The sequence below is a fragment of the Fusarium musae genome, chromosome 11 (assembly GCF_019915245.1).
Source record: "Fusarium musae strain F31 chromosome 11, whole genome shotgun sequence".
Lineage (NCBI taxonomy): Eukaryota > Fungi > Ascomycota > Sordariomycetes > Hypocreales > Nectriaceae > Fusarium > Fusarium musae.
In genome coordinates, this window is record NC_058397.1 from 1,325,709 (window position 1) to 1,339,751 (window position 14,043).

Genomic DNA, 14,043 nt, shown 5'->3' on the forward strand with positions numbered 1-14,043 from the left:
TTGGTGTTTAGTCCAAATTGGAACTTGGAACGGGATGAAAAGGTCTCTTGCAGAGTGACATTCAATGCCTTTGATCAGCGAGAGAGTGGAGTTGAAACAGAACACGACTTGCCTGTTTTGACTACGCCGCTTACTTCTGACGTCAGATCAGTTTATAAGGCAGAACTAACTGTTCGTACAGCAGACCACTAACACCAAGTAGGTAGGTCGGTATGTGCAGCAAAGAAGATACCAGTCAAAAGAACGGCGGCATCAAGACATGAAACTTACAGAAAAGAATGGAAACCGCATTGATTTTATGTTCAAAAGACTTTCTACACAATGATATTATCAATAATAGCTCTTGCAAAGAATTGTGCTGTAGCAAAACCGCCCCCAATTCAACGCAGCCTCACAAACGTCCCGTCGACCCACGTGCCTGTCGATCAGTCTTGGCTTCAACCCGCCTCAGCATAGAAAACCCGACTGTGCAGCACAGAATCGACCATGATGTAATTGACTCTCCAATACGTTTCAAGAAGGCAGTGCTGAAACAATCCTTCCAGAAAGAAGTACCGTGGATAGACTGGAAGGATGCACTTTCACTGGCCTAACATATCACACAGACCGTATCCACTAGCACTGCCGGCAGCTGATCTTGAGCAACATACCCGTCAACTGCATAACTTTCTTGCAACGTCGCCGCTGACAAGATTATGATCAACATAGACGCAACGCTCTTGCCCAAGATGTGCAGAGCTGAACCTCCATGGACGAGCCGCGATCAAGGTTGTGGATCGTAAAATGTTGATCTACTCAAGACGAGAACCTGTCCCCAAGAGCTTCGGACAAGTATAAGTACGACACCATCCACCCTCACTTTAACTCCATCTCACCAACATCTTCACCTCTCATCACAACATCAAACCAACAGCCACCATGCAGAACAAGTTCATCACTGCCGCCACCCTCCTGAGTGCCATGGCATCAGTCCAGGCATCTCCCGTTTCTATCTCCAAGCGAGACGTTCTCACAGCCCTTCCTGGAGGCGCTTCTGACATTGAGAACAAGTTCCAGCCTGCTCTTGACTTCGACAGCGACGGCTGCTACCAGACCGCCGCCATCGATCCCTCTGGCAACTTGAATCCTGGTCATGGTGCCACTGGTACTCCCCAGGGAGACTGTCGTGATCCTCCACAGCTTGACAACAGCAACACCTATTCTCGCAAGCGCTGCAACAATGGCTTCTGTGCTATTATGTTAGTCTCTCTCTTCAACCTCAAAAGCGAGGGCTTCTTCATTTCGTCATTTCGGTGTACATGCTAACATTGGACCTCAAAGGTATGAGACCTACTACGAGAAAGACCAAGCCGTTGGTGGCAGCTTTCTTGGAGGTCACCGCCACGACTGGGAGAACATCGTCGTTTTCACCCAGGGTGACAATGTCGTCCGCGTGGCTCCCTCGTGCCACGGCAAATACGACGGCGCAAGCAACAAGTTTCCCAGCGACGGAAGCACCCCTCTTCTCGTCTATCACAAAGACGGTGCCGGAACTCACTGCTACCGCTTCGCCAACGACGACGACCAGGCCAACCCCGAGAACCCTACTGGTTCTTTCTTCAAGGCTCCTCTTGTTGGTTGGGATAACTGGCCTGATGTTGGCCTGCGAGACAAGATGCTGCAGAACTGGAGTGGTGGCGTTGGACCTAAGCTGGATGATGAATTTGGTGACTCGCTCAAGGCGGCTGCTGGTGATGGTGTTCAGGGCTTCGATCCTTACAAGGATGAGTAAAGATGGAGAGGTCCAAGGGCATAGCACTATTTACTATCACTTCAGAACTTCCCCCTAAAGCATTATCTCTCGTTCTGTTACGTTCTGGCCGTACTTTGCCTTGTATTGTACATTCAAAATTTCAGAGCCCTTTGACGTAGCTTTAGTATCGTGAAATGAACACAAGCCAAGCTACCTGATCTCAACAATCCGTTGCAAGACCTTATCCATCTTCACATACGTACACTTGTCCCACTTCAGTTCCTTAAATCTATACAGCCCATCATGCCTTGCGCACTCCTCCGGCATATGCTTATCAAATTCCCCAATTCCCTCCCATAACTCCAGTACATCCTCAGGATAAGTGATCACGAAAGCTCCGAGTCGTATATACCATATGTTCCCTTTCTCACCCCGCCTTTCGTCTAGAGCGAGGCAGTATAGAGAGTTGGCGAAGTCCGTCCTGGCAAAGATGGGGACCGCAATGGGCGACTTGCAGTCTATAGCCTCTTGACTAAACTCCACATCCCAGTAGTTTTTACTTCGAACATCAATAGCTTCCTCACCCCGGCCACTCTCATGGGTCGCAGCTCTGAAGTTCATAAGTTTCATGCCGCTTACCGGCCTCAACCCCACGATAGGTAGGTAAGAACACCGCAGACGGAGAAATGAACCGGGTGAAGAGCAGTATCTCAAGCTACTCAAAGGTGTTGCTGGATTGAGCTTCCTGTCAGGGATGATATTTGTGTCGATGACTTTGGTGAAGTAGATGTTACCCGACCTTACCTCCTGTGGTTCGATGGCAGCATCCTTGACAGAGCACCACAACCATGTTGGAGCAATGTACTCGTTGTAGCGCTTCCCAGGCACTGAAAGTGCGTTGCCATCATATGTAAATGGATGATCGCGAGACATCGCTCGCCATACCAGTTGTCTCTCGGCATACGGCCGCCATAGCCCAGCGAGAAAAAGCCCTGTCGAGCTGTGACACAAAGAATCCGCCTCAGTTTGTGTACTCCCTCTACCATGGCGATCTTCGACTTCGTCTTCTGGCTCCACCATCTGCTGAAAGACGGGGTACAGCACATCAACAAGGCCTGATAACGCAACAAGCCTGTCAGTTGCAATCGCGAGCTGTCCCTGAGAGTAAGCTTGAAGTATTTGATTCCAGTTCCGGAAAGCATTCTCAGGAGTTAAACGAGACATATTTCTATTTCGCGTGTCCAGAATAAACCGTTTCAGTGAAGTCAGTACGGCGGTATCCTCTCTTATAGTCGGATCACCATATGGTAGTCTTTCGCACACTGCGTTTGAGCAACACTCGAGAGCAAGTTGTTCAAGTCCAAGATGCAGTACTCTTGGCGATAAAACACGCTCCTGAAGAGCCCACGCTCCTCGATTTAACTCAGAGTCTGAGATGCGTTCCCACCAGTTGTGATACTCGGATACGCAATAATCGCGAGGCGATCCATGACCCCATTCACGATATATGTATACTGGGTACCATGGATGGCCGGCTCGCTTGTTGGAAGGACAGAAGAGCCCTTGGCCAGCCGCATCATCTCCGTCAGCCGAGAGATTGAGCCATGAGTTCCTGTAGATGGAAGCTATACAGCCAACCTCGTGTTGCCAATCTGCGGGGTCGTCTTGGATTATACAGAGCGCGTCGATCCAGAGGTATTCGTGACTCAGCCTTTTGGTGGTGTTACATGCATCGACGAAGACGCGAGAGAGCTCATCAACAGGAATCGAGGACTTGAAGGCTTCGATGTTGCCGCGAGTAAGCTGAAGAGTGTTTCCTACACCCAGACGATGGCTCAGGGTCAGATACTCAGCGCCGTCGGGAAATTCCTGACTCTCAATTAGGCGGACTTGAAGCGCGGCCTGTGTGTTACAGACGTAGAGCAGTCGAGTTGGCTTCCAGGTGGGTGTCCTCTGAAGTTTGCAATCTTTGTGATATTTCTTGCACCGATCAAGCCATTCTCTGACCGACTTCCAAGTAGCGTCGGCCTGATCAGATCTAGGCAACGGCTTTAAGTTAATGTCTTTCGCACCTATACTCACCAGTCAGCTCCGGTGTATCTCACACTGGCCGTCCAAGCCTAAACTAACCATCGGTATTGATCGTATCGAGAGTCGCCCACACATTATTAATGTGCGGCCATAGAATTAGTGGCCGCGTTGAAGAACTCAGAAATACAAGCGCCACATCACCAATGTCTTGCTCTAATGGATGCTGTCTCAGTATGGCAACTTGGCCACGAACTTTCAAGCGTTGACGAGAATGATCTAGGGCCCTGAGCCACATTGCATAAAGTTTGCAGTAATGCGAGGATTCAGTGAGATCTGAGAGAGCTCTGGTGCGGAATCGCTGAATGAGCTCATCACCGCGACAAAATTCACACAGGGTTTCATCTTGCACCGAGAGAAATCTCGTTGGCGGTGCAAGAGCACTGGATGGAGAGGTTAGAGTCGTCATATTCGTCAACGATTGCAAATTATTTTGTCGCCTTTGTGAGACGAGAAATTGAGCGCTGAAAGGACGAGTGAGGCGAAGCTCGGCAACTTTTAGCCGGCCGGCCTGCTCTCACAACGTACGTCAGGCGCAAAGCCCCTTGACCCATGGAAGCTTTTCTCACGGGTGCAACATTCTTGCAAACACCTGAAGTTGCTTCCCCCAATTATTGTGGACACCCATGAATATGAACGTTTCAAGGCCAGGTGAACCCTGCGGAGTCGCCCCGAAGATAAGGGATGAATTGCAGACTCATAAAGAATCTTCCATCGGTGGTGTAGATCTCATGATGTTTGAGGCTTGGACATTCCGGGGCTTTGAATGGGACAAGTTCAAAGTCGACCTTGGGATTGAGCCAGAACCGACCGGTGAGATTATCGCTGTGCGCCTCGCCTCTATCCTCGTACTCGAACCTGATGTATCTCCTCTGGTAACTGTGCGGACTGGGATCATAAAAAGCTGTCAAAGTAGTCCATACAGTAGAGCTCGAACTGGCTGTCGATTGGACCTAGTTGAGAAGATTCGCTTCTGGACATGGAAATCTCCAAGGCTTCATATGCTGCACGCACTTGGCCAAACTTATTTTTCTCTTCCTCTCTTACATCTTCCCGGCGCTTTCTGATAGTCTCTTTGCGCTGGAAAAGCTCTCTTTTGCGTTCCTCCATCTTCCCTCTCATAAGATGGTATTCTGCTGCATCAGGCCCATGGTCCGCTATAGTTTCGTCTGGGTTGGTCTCATCAAGGTCGGAGATATCTTCATCAAAGTCCCAGAGTGTGACGCCATTTCTCCTTTTGACTACCTCAGAAACGCGATAGTACCAAGCAGGTAATTCTGAGGATGAAGTCATTGTTGAGATGATGGGCGATAAAAAGTTCCTGAGGGGCACTCAGGCATCGCGGGGTCAGTAATTCAGTGATGAAGTGCACTTAACTTCAGCGCTTTGGCTCCCTACAATGAGATCGTTACAAGCACCTCAAAGGTCGGCTTTAGAGTTGAATAAAACTGGGCAAGTAAAATAAGTGACAGGGATAAAAAAAAATGAGCAGCATGCATCGTCGTGGAGAAGAAATGAATAAAGGCAAAAAAACGAATCCCCGAAACCTGGATCGAACAAGTGACCTTTCGGTGGCAATATCAGTTACAGCCGAACGCTCTTCCAGCTGAGCTATTCGGGGAGAAGGTCTGGATTCTTGATTAGACAACTCGCAATCGCAGCCCACAACGTTCCCAGAATCTGAAGTTGCACCAAGTCTAACTGAGCATTCTGACCATTCATCATCGTCATGTTGCAATAGCTTCAGTCTGTTAGGTCCCATTTCGCATTGATATTGTCATTTTATAGTCAGCTATACAATGCCGTGACTCTTACTGGCCATCCTTATGCTAGTCTCATTGATCCATGCGCAATTGACCTTCTGAATAGAGCCTCACCGAACTAACCTTGTCGCTAACAAGGTTTTCACATCAATAGCACTGCAACGTCCTCATCACCATTCGATCTCCGCTCCATATCCGAACTACTTCCGAATCATCATCCGGAAATCCTCTTCCATCTATTGACACTGACTCATTCCCCAATGCGAATATCTAAGCGAGGTCACAATGATGCCAGAACTAGTAACTCGGTGAAAAACAGCGCCGATCACGGTGCCGATAACTCCGATCGGCGACACCCCGCAACCATTAATCCATATCATATCGACTCGAGCACGCCATCATATTCTCTTTCTCAACTTCAACAGCCTTCACAATGGCAACGCAACGATCATCGCTTGGTCAAAAAGCTGGCTGGTTGTACCACGAGTCGGGAATCTCTGCCGTGTATTCTGCTGGTAGAGATGCCTGGCTGCTTATTCTCTCACGGACATGTCGCATGTTTGCATTCAAGGCTGTCACGCTTACGATAGCGCAATTCTTCTCGGAACTGGGTTTTTCTGATTTTAGGATCGGCTTGTTCATGAGTTTGACGCTGTTGGGTGATGTTGTGCTCGGCTTGGTTGTAACGCTCATGGCCGATGGGCTTGGTCGGCGGAGGGTATTGGTGGCGGGTGGCTTTTTGATGGCTGTCTCGGGCGCAATATTCTCGGTCTTTGAGAATTTCTGGATTCTCCTGTTTGCTGCTGTCGTTGGCGTGGCCAGCGCGAGCGGAAGTGACTTTGGTCCGTTCCGAGCCATCGAAGAGTCCATGCTGTCTCACATCACGACTCCGAAAACGAGAGCTGATGTCTTGGCTTGGTACATCACCAGTTCGAGTCTTGGTGCTGCAGGGGGTGCGGCATTGGCAGGAAGATTTGTCGAAAATATGACAGAACGAGAGGGATGGAGTCTCGTGAGAGCTTACCACGCGACTTTCTGGGTGTACATCCTGATGGGTGCACTGAATGTCTTGTTTGCGTTTGTCATGAGTAACAAGACGGAAGCCCATCACGATGACTCTTCAGAAGCTTCCGATGAACTAGCTGAAGGACTTCTGCGCGAATCGATGGAAGAAGAGGAAGACGCCCGTAGGAGAAGACAGTCCATGACATCCAATAATCCCGAGCCAGCGAGTCGCTTTTCTAGCGTTTCGTCGGGTACCAGGTCTGTCATGTACCGTTTATGGTTTCTCCTGACCATCGATTCACTTGCTGATGGAATGGTTTCTGAGTCTCTCACGACTTACTTCCTCGATCACAAGTTTTCACCTTCCAAGACTACCCTCGGAAACATCTTCTCATCAGCTCAGGTCTTGGCAACCGTCTCGACAGTCTTTGCAGGACCTCTATCTCGTCACCTGGGTCTCATCAACACCATGGTGTTTACTCATCTGCCGTCTTCAATCTCAGTTCTGTTCTTCCCTCTACCTAGTGGTTTAGTTCTCACAGTTATACTCCTCTTCGTTCGCATGGGTCTCAACAACATGGATCAAGCACCCAGAGCAGCCTTCATCGCGGCTGTTGTCAAGCCTGAAGAGCGCACTGCTGTGATGGGAATTACTTCGACACTTCGAACGCTGGCCATGGCCACTGGTCCTTCGCTGACCGGAGGACTTGCTGAATCTGGAAAGTTCTGGATTGCTTTTTTGGTGGGTGGCGTCTTACGAATCATATATGACTTGGGTCTCTGGTTCATGTTTGTCAACATGAGACTGCATAGTCATGAGACTCATCATGAGGAGTCTGTCCCAAGAGGGCAGTCTATTGATGAAGAGGATGTGGAGATGTTGCGGCAGTCGATCGAGACTGAAAGTTCTGATGAGGAGCATCAAAAGTGATGCATGAAACAAGCTACGTTAAGATGAAATACTAGGCAGACGAACGAAACCAGAAGGTAGCTCTACATATTGATCCTATTTGGCTGTAAAATACTGCTACGAAAACGATGTTTATGGTTCTGGTTTACACAAAAGCCAAACTGACATGGATGCTAGGTTCAGGAAATTTACGAGTATACGACACAGCATGTGAAATTGGGACATATTTCATATTTATAGAATTGATTTTATGGTATACAAAAGACCTGGGTATCCATATCGTCGTGACTCATCTAAACAACGCCTTGAAGATTAAAAGCACAACCAAGCAATCGCAATCAACGATCCCCCAACAGCCGTCATGAGTTCAGACCCTGACAGAATGCTCTTCGCAGCACTTTCACTATCGCTACCACTGCCACTCAAAGCCTCGGACATATAGGTCATGGTGTTTGGCGTAGCAGGATAGTAGTCATCGTTGTAGGTCGAGTTCAACGTCACCCGCCCGACCACGTCGCCAGATTCGAGACGGATATAGGACTCCACGTCGCCCTTCTCCAACATATCCTCTGTAACAACGATCTCCCGTGCACCGCGAATCCAATTGCCGTAACCGCCATAACCAGAGTGCTGTCCATAGCACAGATGGATACCGTTGCCTTCAACAGTCATTCCTTCGAGTTTCTTGTCCCAGCGATAACACCACGTGTTTCCGTGATCATGACCGGAAAACAAACCAATGACTCCGGGAACAGTGACCAAAGCCTCCATAAATGGCACATCCTGGCCTCCATAATCACAAGTCTCGTCGGGGTCTGCGTTCTCACACCATCCTGCTCCTTGCTGGAACACTGGAGGATCCTCGTTGATGCCTGGCTGGTAGTTCTTTCGGATTCCAATCTCTGTTTGGAGTGCAACCGTGGCGTTGACTGGAACGTGGACGAATGCTAGCGATGGGAGAGTTTTGTTATACTTGTCGTTCAATTCAATGCTTGTTTCATTGAACCAATCAACAACACTCTGGTCAACCCAGTTTGGTTGATAAGATCCCTGATAATAGTTACCGCCGCGACTGTCGAAGAACCATAGGATGAGACTGGGGCTGCAATTGCTGGTGTCGGTGCAATCAGAGGGGTAAACAGGCAGATAGTAATTTGTTGTGCCCGACAACTTCTTGTTAACCATCTTCTGCGTGCGCGCTCCGGGGAATAGCTGTTCGCGCTCGAGAATATCATCGCCAGCGATGTTGTAGTTATGGTCATGGTTGCCATATGTAGATGCCCAAGTCAAACTGCGGTTGACGATTGGCTCAACAATCATGTCAACGTAATGTGTACTGTTGTGAGCAAACGTCGAGTCTCCATTGATAAGATCGCCGTTGAGGACGACAAGATCAGGTCTGTCGTAGTCGAGGACTTTGCTGATCACTGCAACGGAATTGCGATCTTGCTCAGGACCTGTTGATGATTCATCTATAACCGAAAGTCAATTGCAATTCTTGCCACTCAATTAGAGAACTCACATTGTCCAAAATGCATATCGGAGAAGATGGCGATCTGAAAAGTGCCATTCTTGGTAAACCGCAATGGCTCAAGATCGGTGTTGTTGACATCGGTAGCATAGCCAAGAGTGGCTAATAGAGCTAAGCCAACAGTATGCCGTATCATAATCATGATGTCCTAATTGACGATATCAATGGCGACGGTAAATGAAGTGAGTCACGATAGTTCCAGCCAAGCAATTGATCGACATATCGGCGGTCCAGCAGTTTTAAGATAATCATCGAAACGAAGCATCGTCACATCGATGCGTCATTCCTGGAAGCATGGAAAGAAAAATACCATTCGACGATGCCTAATCAGTCTAGCCCTGGACGACGCACGGAGGTTAAAGAGGGGAACGCATGCGACATCGTGTCAGGTCGTCGTGGTCAGGCGCGTAGGCCCAGCAAGGGAGATAGACAGTGGCGCTCTTCTGAAATCTACAGCGATGGGCCTAACGTTTTAGCTGGGAGAGAAAACAGGTAACGGCAAAGACGGGAGGGAGTGTTTGAGGCATTCTGAGGCCTGTAAGTTATGCTGCTAGTTTAGTGAATTGGGCATCGATGATGCATTATCTTGAATAGAGATAGACTATCTTGATACGAATATCATAGTTTAAATGCAACTGAACCTGTTGATCAGGTATGTCTATGTCCATCTGCCGAACTCAATCACTTCAGGTCTGATCTGATGCATCGCACCGATCGATTTCGGCTCCGAACCGCGAAGTGGGCGCGCATTTTGACCCGACCACATTCGTCATTCCGCGGAGCTAGCAAACTCTAAAGGAGCGTAGCCTTGAAATCAGTGAATTTTCTGATCAACAATCGCTTCAACTGACGCGTACGTCTCTGCGTCAACATTACCTAAGCCTCGTTCAAGACATGGGAACTTGACTTCAGCTGATGATTGGAGGCCGAATGCGGTAATTGAGCATGCGCCCACTTTCCGTGATGGGGTTTGACTCGTGGGATGGATGAGTAAGTGAGTGCTTGAGTGGGATAAATAAGACTAGACTGTGTCTGCATCGAGTGTCGGTGTTTTACCAGCCTTAGCTGCCGGTTCCTTGGCAGTTGTTTACCCTTGTCTGGTTTCCCGTCTGCAGGGAGGAGGAGACTCTGGCAGTCACCGACATCTGTCTACGCCTGTCCGTGAGAAATGCCAAAAGCTCACTTCGGAGTCCAGCATTTGAATCTGGAATATCGCGACAGTGAATGAATGGCGGACTAGACACCGCTTACCCAGGCCTCAAGATTGAGGTTAATGACGTCTGGAAAAAATGAATGTAATTTGAGACATCGAGTCCTTGCCAATCGCAACCTTTTTTCAGTTGTCAAGTGACCGTGCAGGCGGCCAAAATGACTGCCGAAGTGTTGACCATCAAGACCTGATCCCGGCCTTGAGCTGGCTGGAGCTGCTTTGTGTAGGAGAACCAACCCCAAGGTTGCGAAAGGGCTGTACATGACCGGAAACAACAATTGAGAGCACAACGCACTCTTTTATGTTTGGGAATACGAAAAATAATTCGAGATTTGCGCTTTCGTGGGTCATGGTAATTTACTAAACTTGAGAACTTGGTTAGCAGCCGGCTCGGCATTGGAGAAGCACTGTCTGTGAAGGGGGAACCCAGCTTGTCAACAAATTGACTGGGCGGTGAAGCTGCATGACTTGGACATATCAATATGGCTCAAGTCAAATGATTCGATGATGATTCCCGGAAAGACATTTCTTCCGATATGGCTGACCAGCGTAAGTTAACTAGTTAGTCTAAGGAAGAACGTCCGTAGCGAATCCCTTCATCACAGTGTCACAGAAATTTTCTTTCCAGCCAGTTTCCACCATAATTTATGATAAGCGTGTTTGATTGATACTATGCCATTCGTAACAGTCACATCATCGACTCACTCTGCACGATCATCAGCTGTCCGTGAACATCATGGCCAGGAATGAGATGCTACCCTGAAGCATGCCGTGATGAAAACAACTACAAATGCCTATATCTCTCAGTGATTCCGCGCCGCTACATTCCCGGATAGACGAAGTGAACAAATATAAAACGCTCTGTTAACTCTTACATAAATGTGATGTTCAGAACTGCAGGAGCAAGATGGTGTCTTGAACCTGGGTCCTGGTTCTGCCAAACGGCAAATCGTTGGATCATTGCCCCACGAAAGCTGAAGTTCCGAGATTGATGGACGGGCCATTTCGGTCCATCTTCTCTGTCTAAACCCTACACCGCAAAACGCTCAGATACAGTTTGCAGATCACTCAGCTTCCGTGATCCGCCTTCCACAAAGCGAACTCAGTTCACTACGCGTTACCTATTGTATGGCGTTCTGCATACACTAATGCACGGGTTGGCCCGTCCACCTGAAAGTGGCTGGCGTACAGCGTAAGACAACAACCTAGAAGCGGTAAAAGATCGTGTGCGGCTGAGACATAATCATCCCGCACTCTGAATTTTCGTTGCTGGATTGGATGGGGAAAACGGGAACTGGAATGATGTCACAGAACAAGCAATGATCTGTGACCTTGAGGTTGCTGAAGTCAGTGCATGTGCCGGCTGTCAAGTTTCTTGGTTCCGGCATATGTACTGTGTACGTTGATGTAGGGCAACGGTATAAGAAAAGAGACATTGAAAATGAGAACTTGAAACTTAAGACAGACAAGAATATTACACGTCTGTTTGTGTCTCAATCTCCATGGGATCGAATTTGCGTTTATAATTGTTGATGCACGCACTGAAAGCTACTCATTTTGGAGTCAAGGACAGCACAAGGTGAAAATGTTGACTATCAAGCCGGCTGTTACCGTGGAGGCTCATTTCCCCTTGTCTAAGAACTGCCTGAGTGAGTTCAATTGCCGGCCACGACTTAGATCCCCGACTGATAAAACGAGCAGGCGTTGAAAGAACCTACGCATATGACTACATCATTTTCTACCGATGGTTGTCGCCAGAACTTTACGAGAGGGGTCGAGTGATGGCACGTTTGGTTGCCGAGATGATCGAAAAGAAGAGCCGTCGCATATGGCTTGACCAACACCAGATGACGAGAAGCACGGAAGCTGGAGAGGTGACCAAGAGGATTTCCAACACATTCTTGTCCGTGTCTCAAATCATTATTCTCGCTGCCCCGGGCGACTGGGACAGGTTTACGAATCCAGATGATATTCATCGATGGGAATGGGAGATGAGTCTTAGAAGCGGTGAGCGCAAGAGAGAAACAATCTTAGACTGTTCAACGCTGACAAATGACCCTCCAGACAAACAAGTTTGGCTCCTTCAATACGGATTACCAGATGATGGACAGGCATTATCCAGAGCACAATTAGCAGAGAGCTTGGAAACATACTGCCCAAGGCTGGCAGAACTCTTCAAAAGCAGGGATGTACACATACGGTTACTGACGATGGACAGCATCGACGTAGTACTCAAAGAGATCGCCGAGGCCGCACAGTAAGAAACGCCGAACGCGGGGTTCGCGGTGCACAGAGTAGACACGTATGTAGCTGTACAATTACATTTGTGATTCGGGGAAACCGGCAGTTCAGCTTAGTTTCTCGATCGTCGCGGTGTGACGTTGTGCCGAAAGTGTATGGAGCGGATAGACGAATGCAGTGAGACACGCATTAGGACGGAGACGTTAATGAAACTTGGCGGGGTAATGCCAGACTGGGGCGAGCATGGCCTGGCAGGATTAAATAAACGATTATCTGCCGGATGCTGATGGACATGCCAGCTTCCCTCAATCACACCCACCATCACCATGTCTATGCTCAGTTCCACGACACCCGGCTCTAGCCATCACGCGAGCCTCGATCAGCCAATAACTTCTCAAGCAGGAGCAATGTGTAGGTGGTGCACAGATCTCTGACTGAGGTTCAAAACGCTGATGTCAATCCAGCAAAAGAAAGCCATGCCATTCAAACTGCTTTTAAGGCGGGCAAAGAATATGTAGTCCCTTGGGGAAGCCAAGAAGAACAACGCATTGAGCAAGCAATGCAAGACCTTGGCTCGTACCTCAGCGATCTTGACCACTCGCTCTCCTATGAGGGCACTGACAAGAAAGTGGTATGGCGCAAGTCCTGCTGGTTTGCCAGTCAGGGCATCGGCCATCCTTTCTTGGACTCTGAGACCGACATTGCCAAATTTGATGGTGATCTCAAAGATGGCCTCACGGGTCTCCAAGCGTTACATGATGCCCGGACTCGAGCATCGGCACATTGTCTGAAGTCTGCGCTCGACAGTGCTTTGGTAACGACTAGTATGGCTGTTGGTATTGACCCTGCATTGGTGCAGCGATGTACAGTTCGCTATCGTGCTATCAAGTACACGCCTCATGCTGGTGCTCCCGGTGGCATTGGTCTTCATCCAGATGGCAATCTTCTATCTGCCCTCATCACAAACGGGCCAGGACTTCGGGTTTATGACCTCGATGGAACCGTGCGCTTTCCCGGACATAAAGGCACCATCATGATGGGTGGCTCAACGCTCTACCGGTGGGCCAATGAGTTCATCCCGACTTTTCATGATGTTGATATCAGTGGGAATGAAGTCAAAGTGTCCATCGTGGCCTTCTTCAACTTCCCTGACATGGAGACGATACCAAGAACTCTAAGAGCCGATGGTGGTAATTTCTTTCATGATATTCGAAGGATCAAGGAAGATGACAAACTTCCAAGCGGGGAGCTGTCGGCGCTATGGGATGTTATCATCAAGAATCACCAGCTGTCTCTACCTCCAGTTCTTGCAAGCGGATGACCTTATTTCTAACATGGTGGTGTAGCTAAGCTCGAATAATAAATATGTGAATGAACAATTGCTTCACCTCAAGTTTATGTCAACTGATAGACCCATGAGTCAAATTCCATCGAGGCCTCGATTTATTGACAATTATGATGCTGCTCCAAATCCTTGATGCAATCCTATCTAGTCTTGAGCTGACTCATAGACCACAATTTATGATGCAACCAATCATCTAAAGGGCGTACGGCCGTGAGCGA

At 48.6% G+C, this 14,043-nt stretch overlaps 5 protein-coding genes and 1 non-coding gene across 6 annotated transcripts; 3 read left to right on the plus strand and 3 right to left on the minus strand.

Moving 5' to 3' along the window:
- Positions 1-918: 918 nt before the first annotated feature.
- J7337_013538 (uncharacterized protein) lies at positions 919-1,771 on the plus strand (the record flags this gene model as incomplete). The annotated part of the gene is made up of 2 exons (XM_044831027.1): positions 919-1,238; positions 1,321-1,771. 2 exons carry the CDS (start codon positions 919-921, stop codon positions 1,769-1,771), a joined length of 771 nt encoding a protein of 256 aa, XP_044674302.1.
- Positions 1,772-4,714: 2,943 nt separating this feature from the next.
- J7337_013539 (uncharacterized protein) lies at positions 4,715-5,113 on the minus strand (the record flags this gene model as incomplete). Its single annotated transcript, XM_044831028.1, has 1 exon — positions 4,715-5,113. The coding sequence occupies one exon, from the start codon at positions 5,111-5,113 to the stop codon at positions 4,715-4,717; it is 399 nt and encodes a 132-aa protein (XP_044674303.1).
- A 244-nt stretch (positions 5,114-5,357) lies between these two features.
- On the minus strand, positions 5,358-5,441 carry J7337_013540. The gene has a single exon. It is a non-coding gene; the product is annotated as a tRNA-Tyr (tRNA).
- Positions 5,442-6,016: 575 nt separating this feature from the next.
- J7337_013541 (uncharacterized protein) lies at positions 6,017-7,519 on the plus strand (the record flags this gene model as incomplete). The annotated part of the gene is made up of 1 exon (XM_044831029.1): positions 6,017-7,519. One exon carries the CDS (start codon positions 6,017-6,019, stop codon positions 7,517-7,519), a length of 1,503 nt encoding a protein of 500 aa, XP_044674304.1.
- A 291-nt stretch (positions 7,520-7,810) lies between these two features.
- J7337_013542 (uncharacterized protein) lies at positions 7,811-9,171 on the minus strand (the record flags this gene model as incomplete). The annotated part of the gene is made up of 2 exons (XM_044831030.1): positions 7,811-8,955; positions 9,021-9,171. 2 exons carry the CDS (start codon positions 9,169-9,171, stop codon positions 7,811-7,813), a joined length of 1,296 nt encoding a protein of 431 aa, XP_044674305.1.
- A 3,635-nt stretch (positions 9,172-12,806) lies between these two features.
- Positions 12,807-13,801, plus strand: J7337_013543 (uncharacterized protein; the record flags this gene model as incomplete). Its single annotated transcript, XM_044831031.1, has 2 exons — positions 12,807-12,891; positions 12,945-13,801. The coding sequence occupies 2 exons, from the start codon at positions 12,807-12,809 to the stop codon at positions 13,799-13,801; spliced, it is 942 nt and encodes a 313-aa protein (XP_044674306.1).
- Between the last annotated feature and the right edge of the window lie 242 nt (positions 13,802-14,043).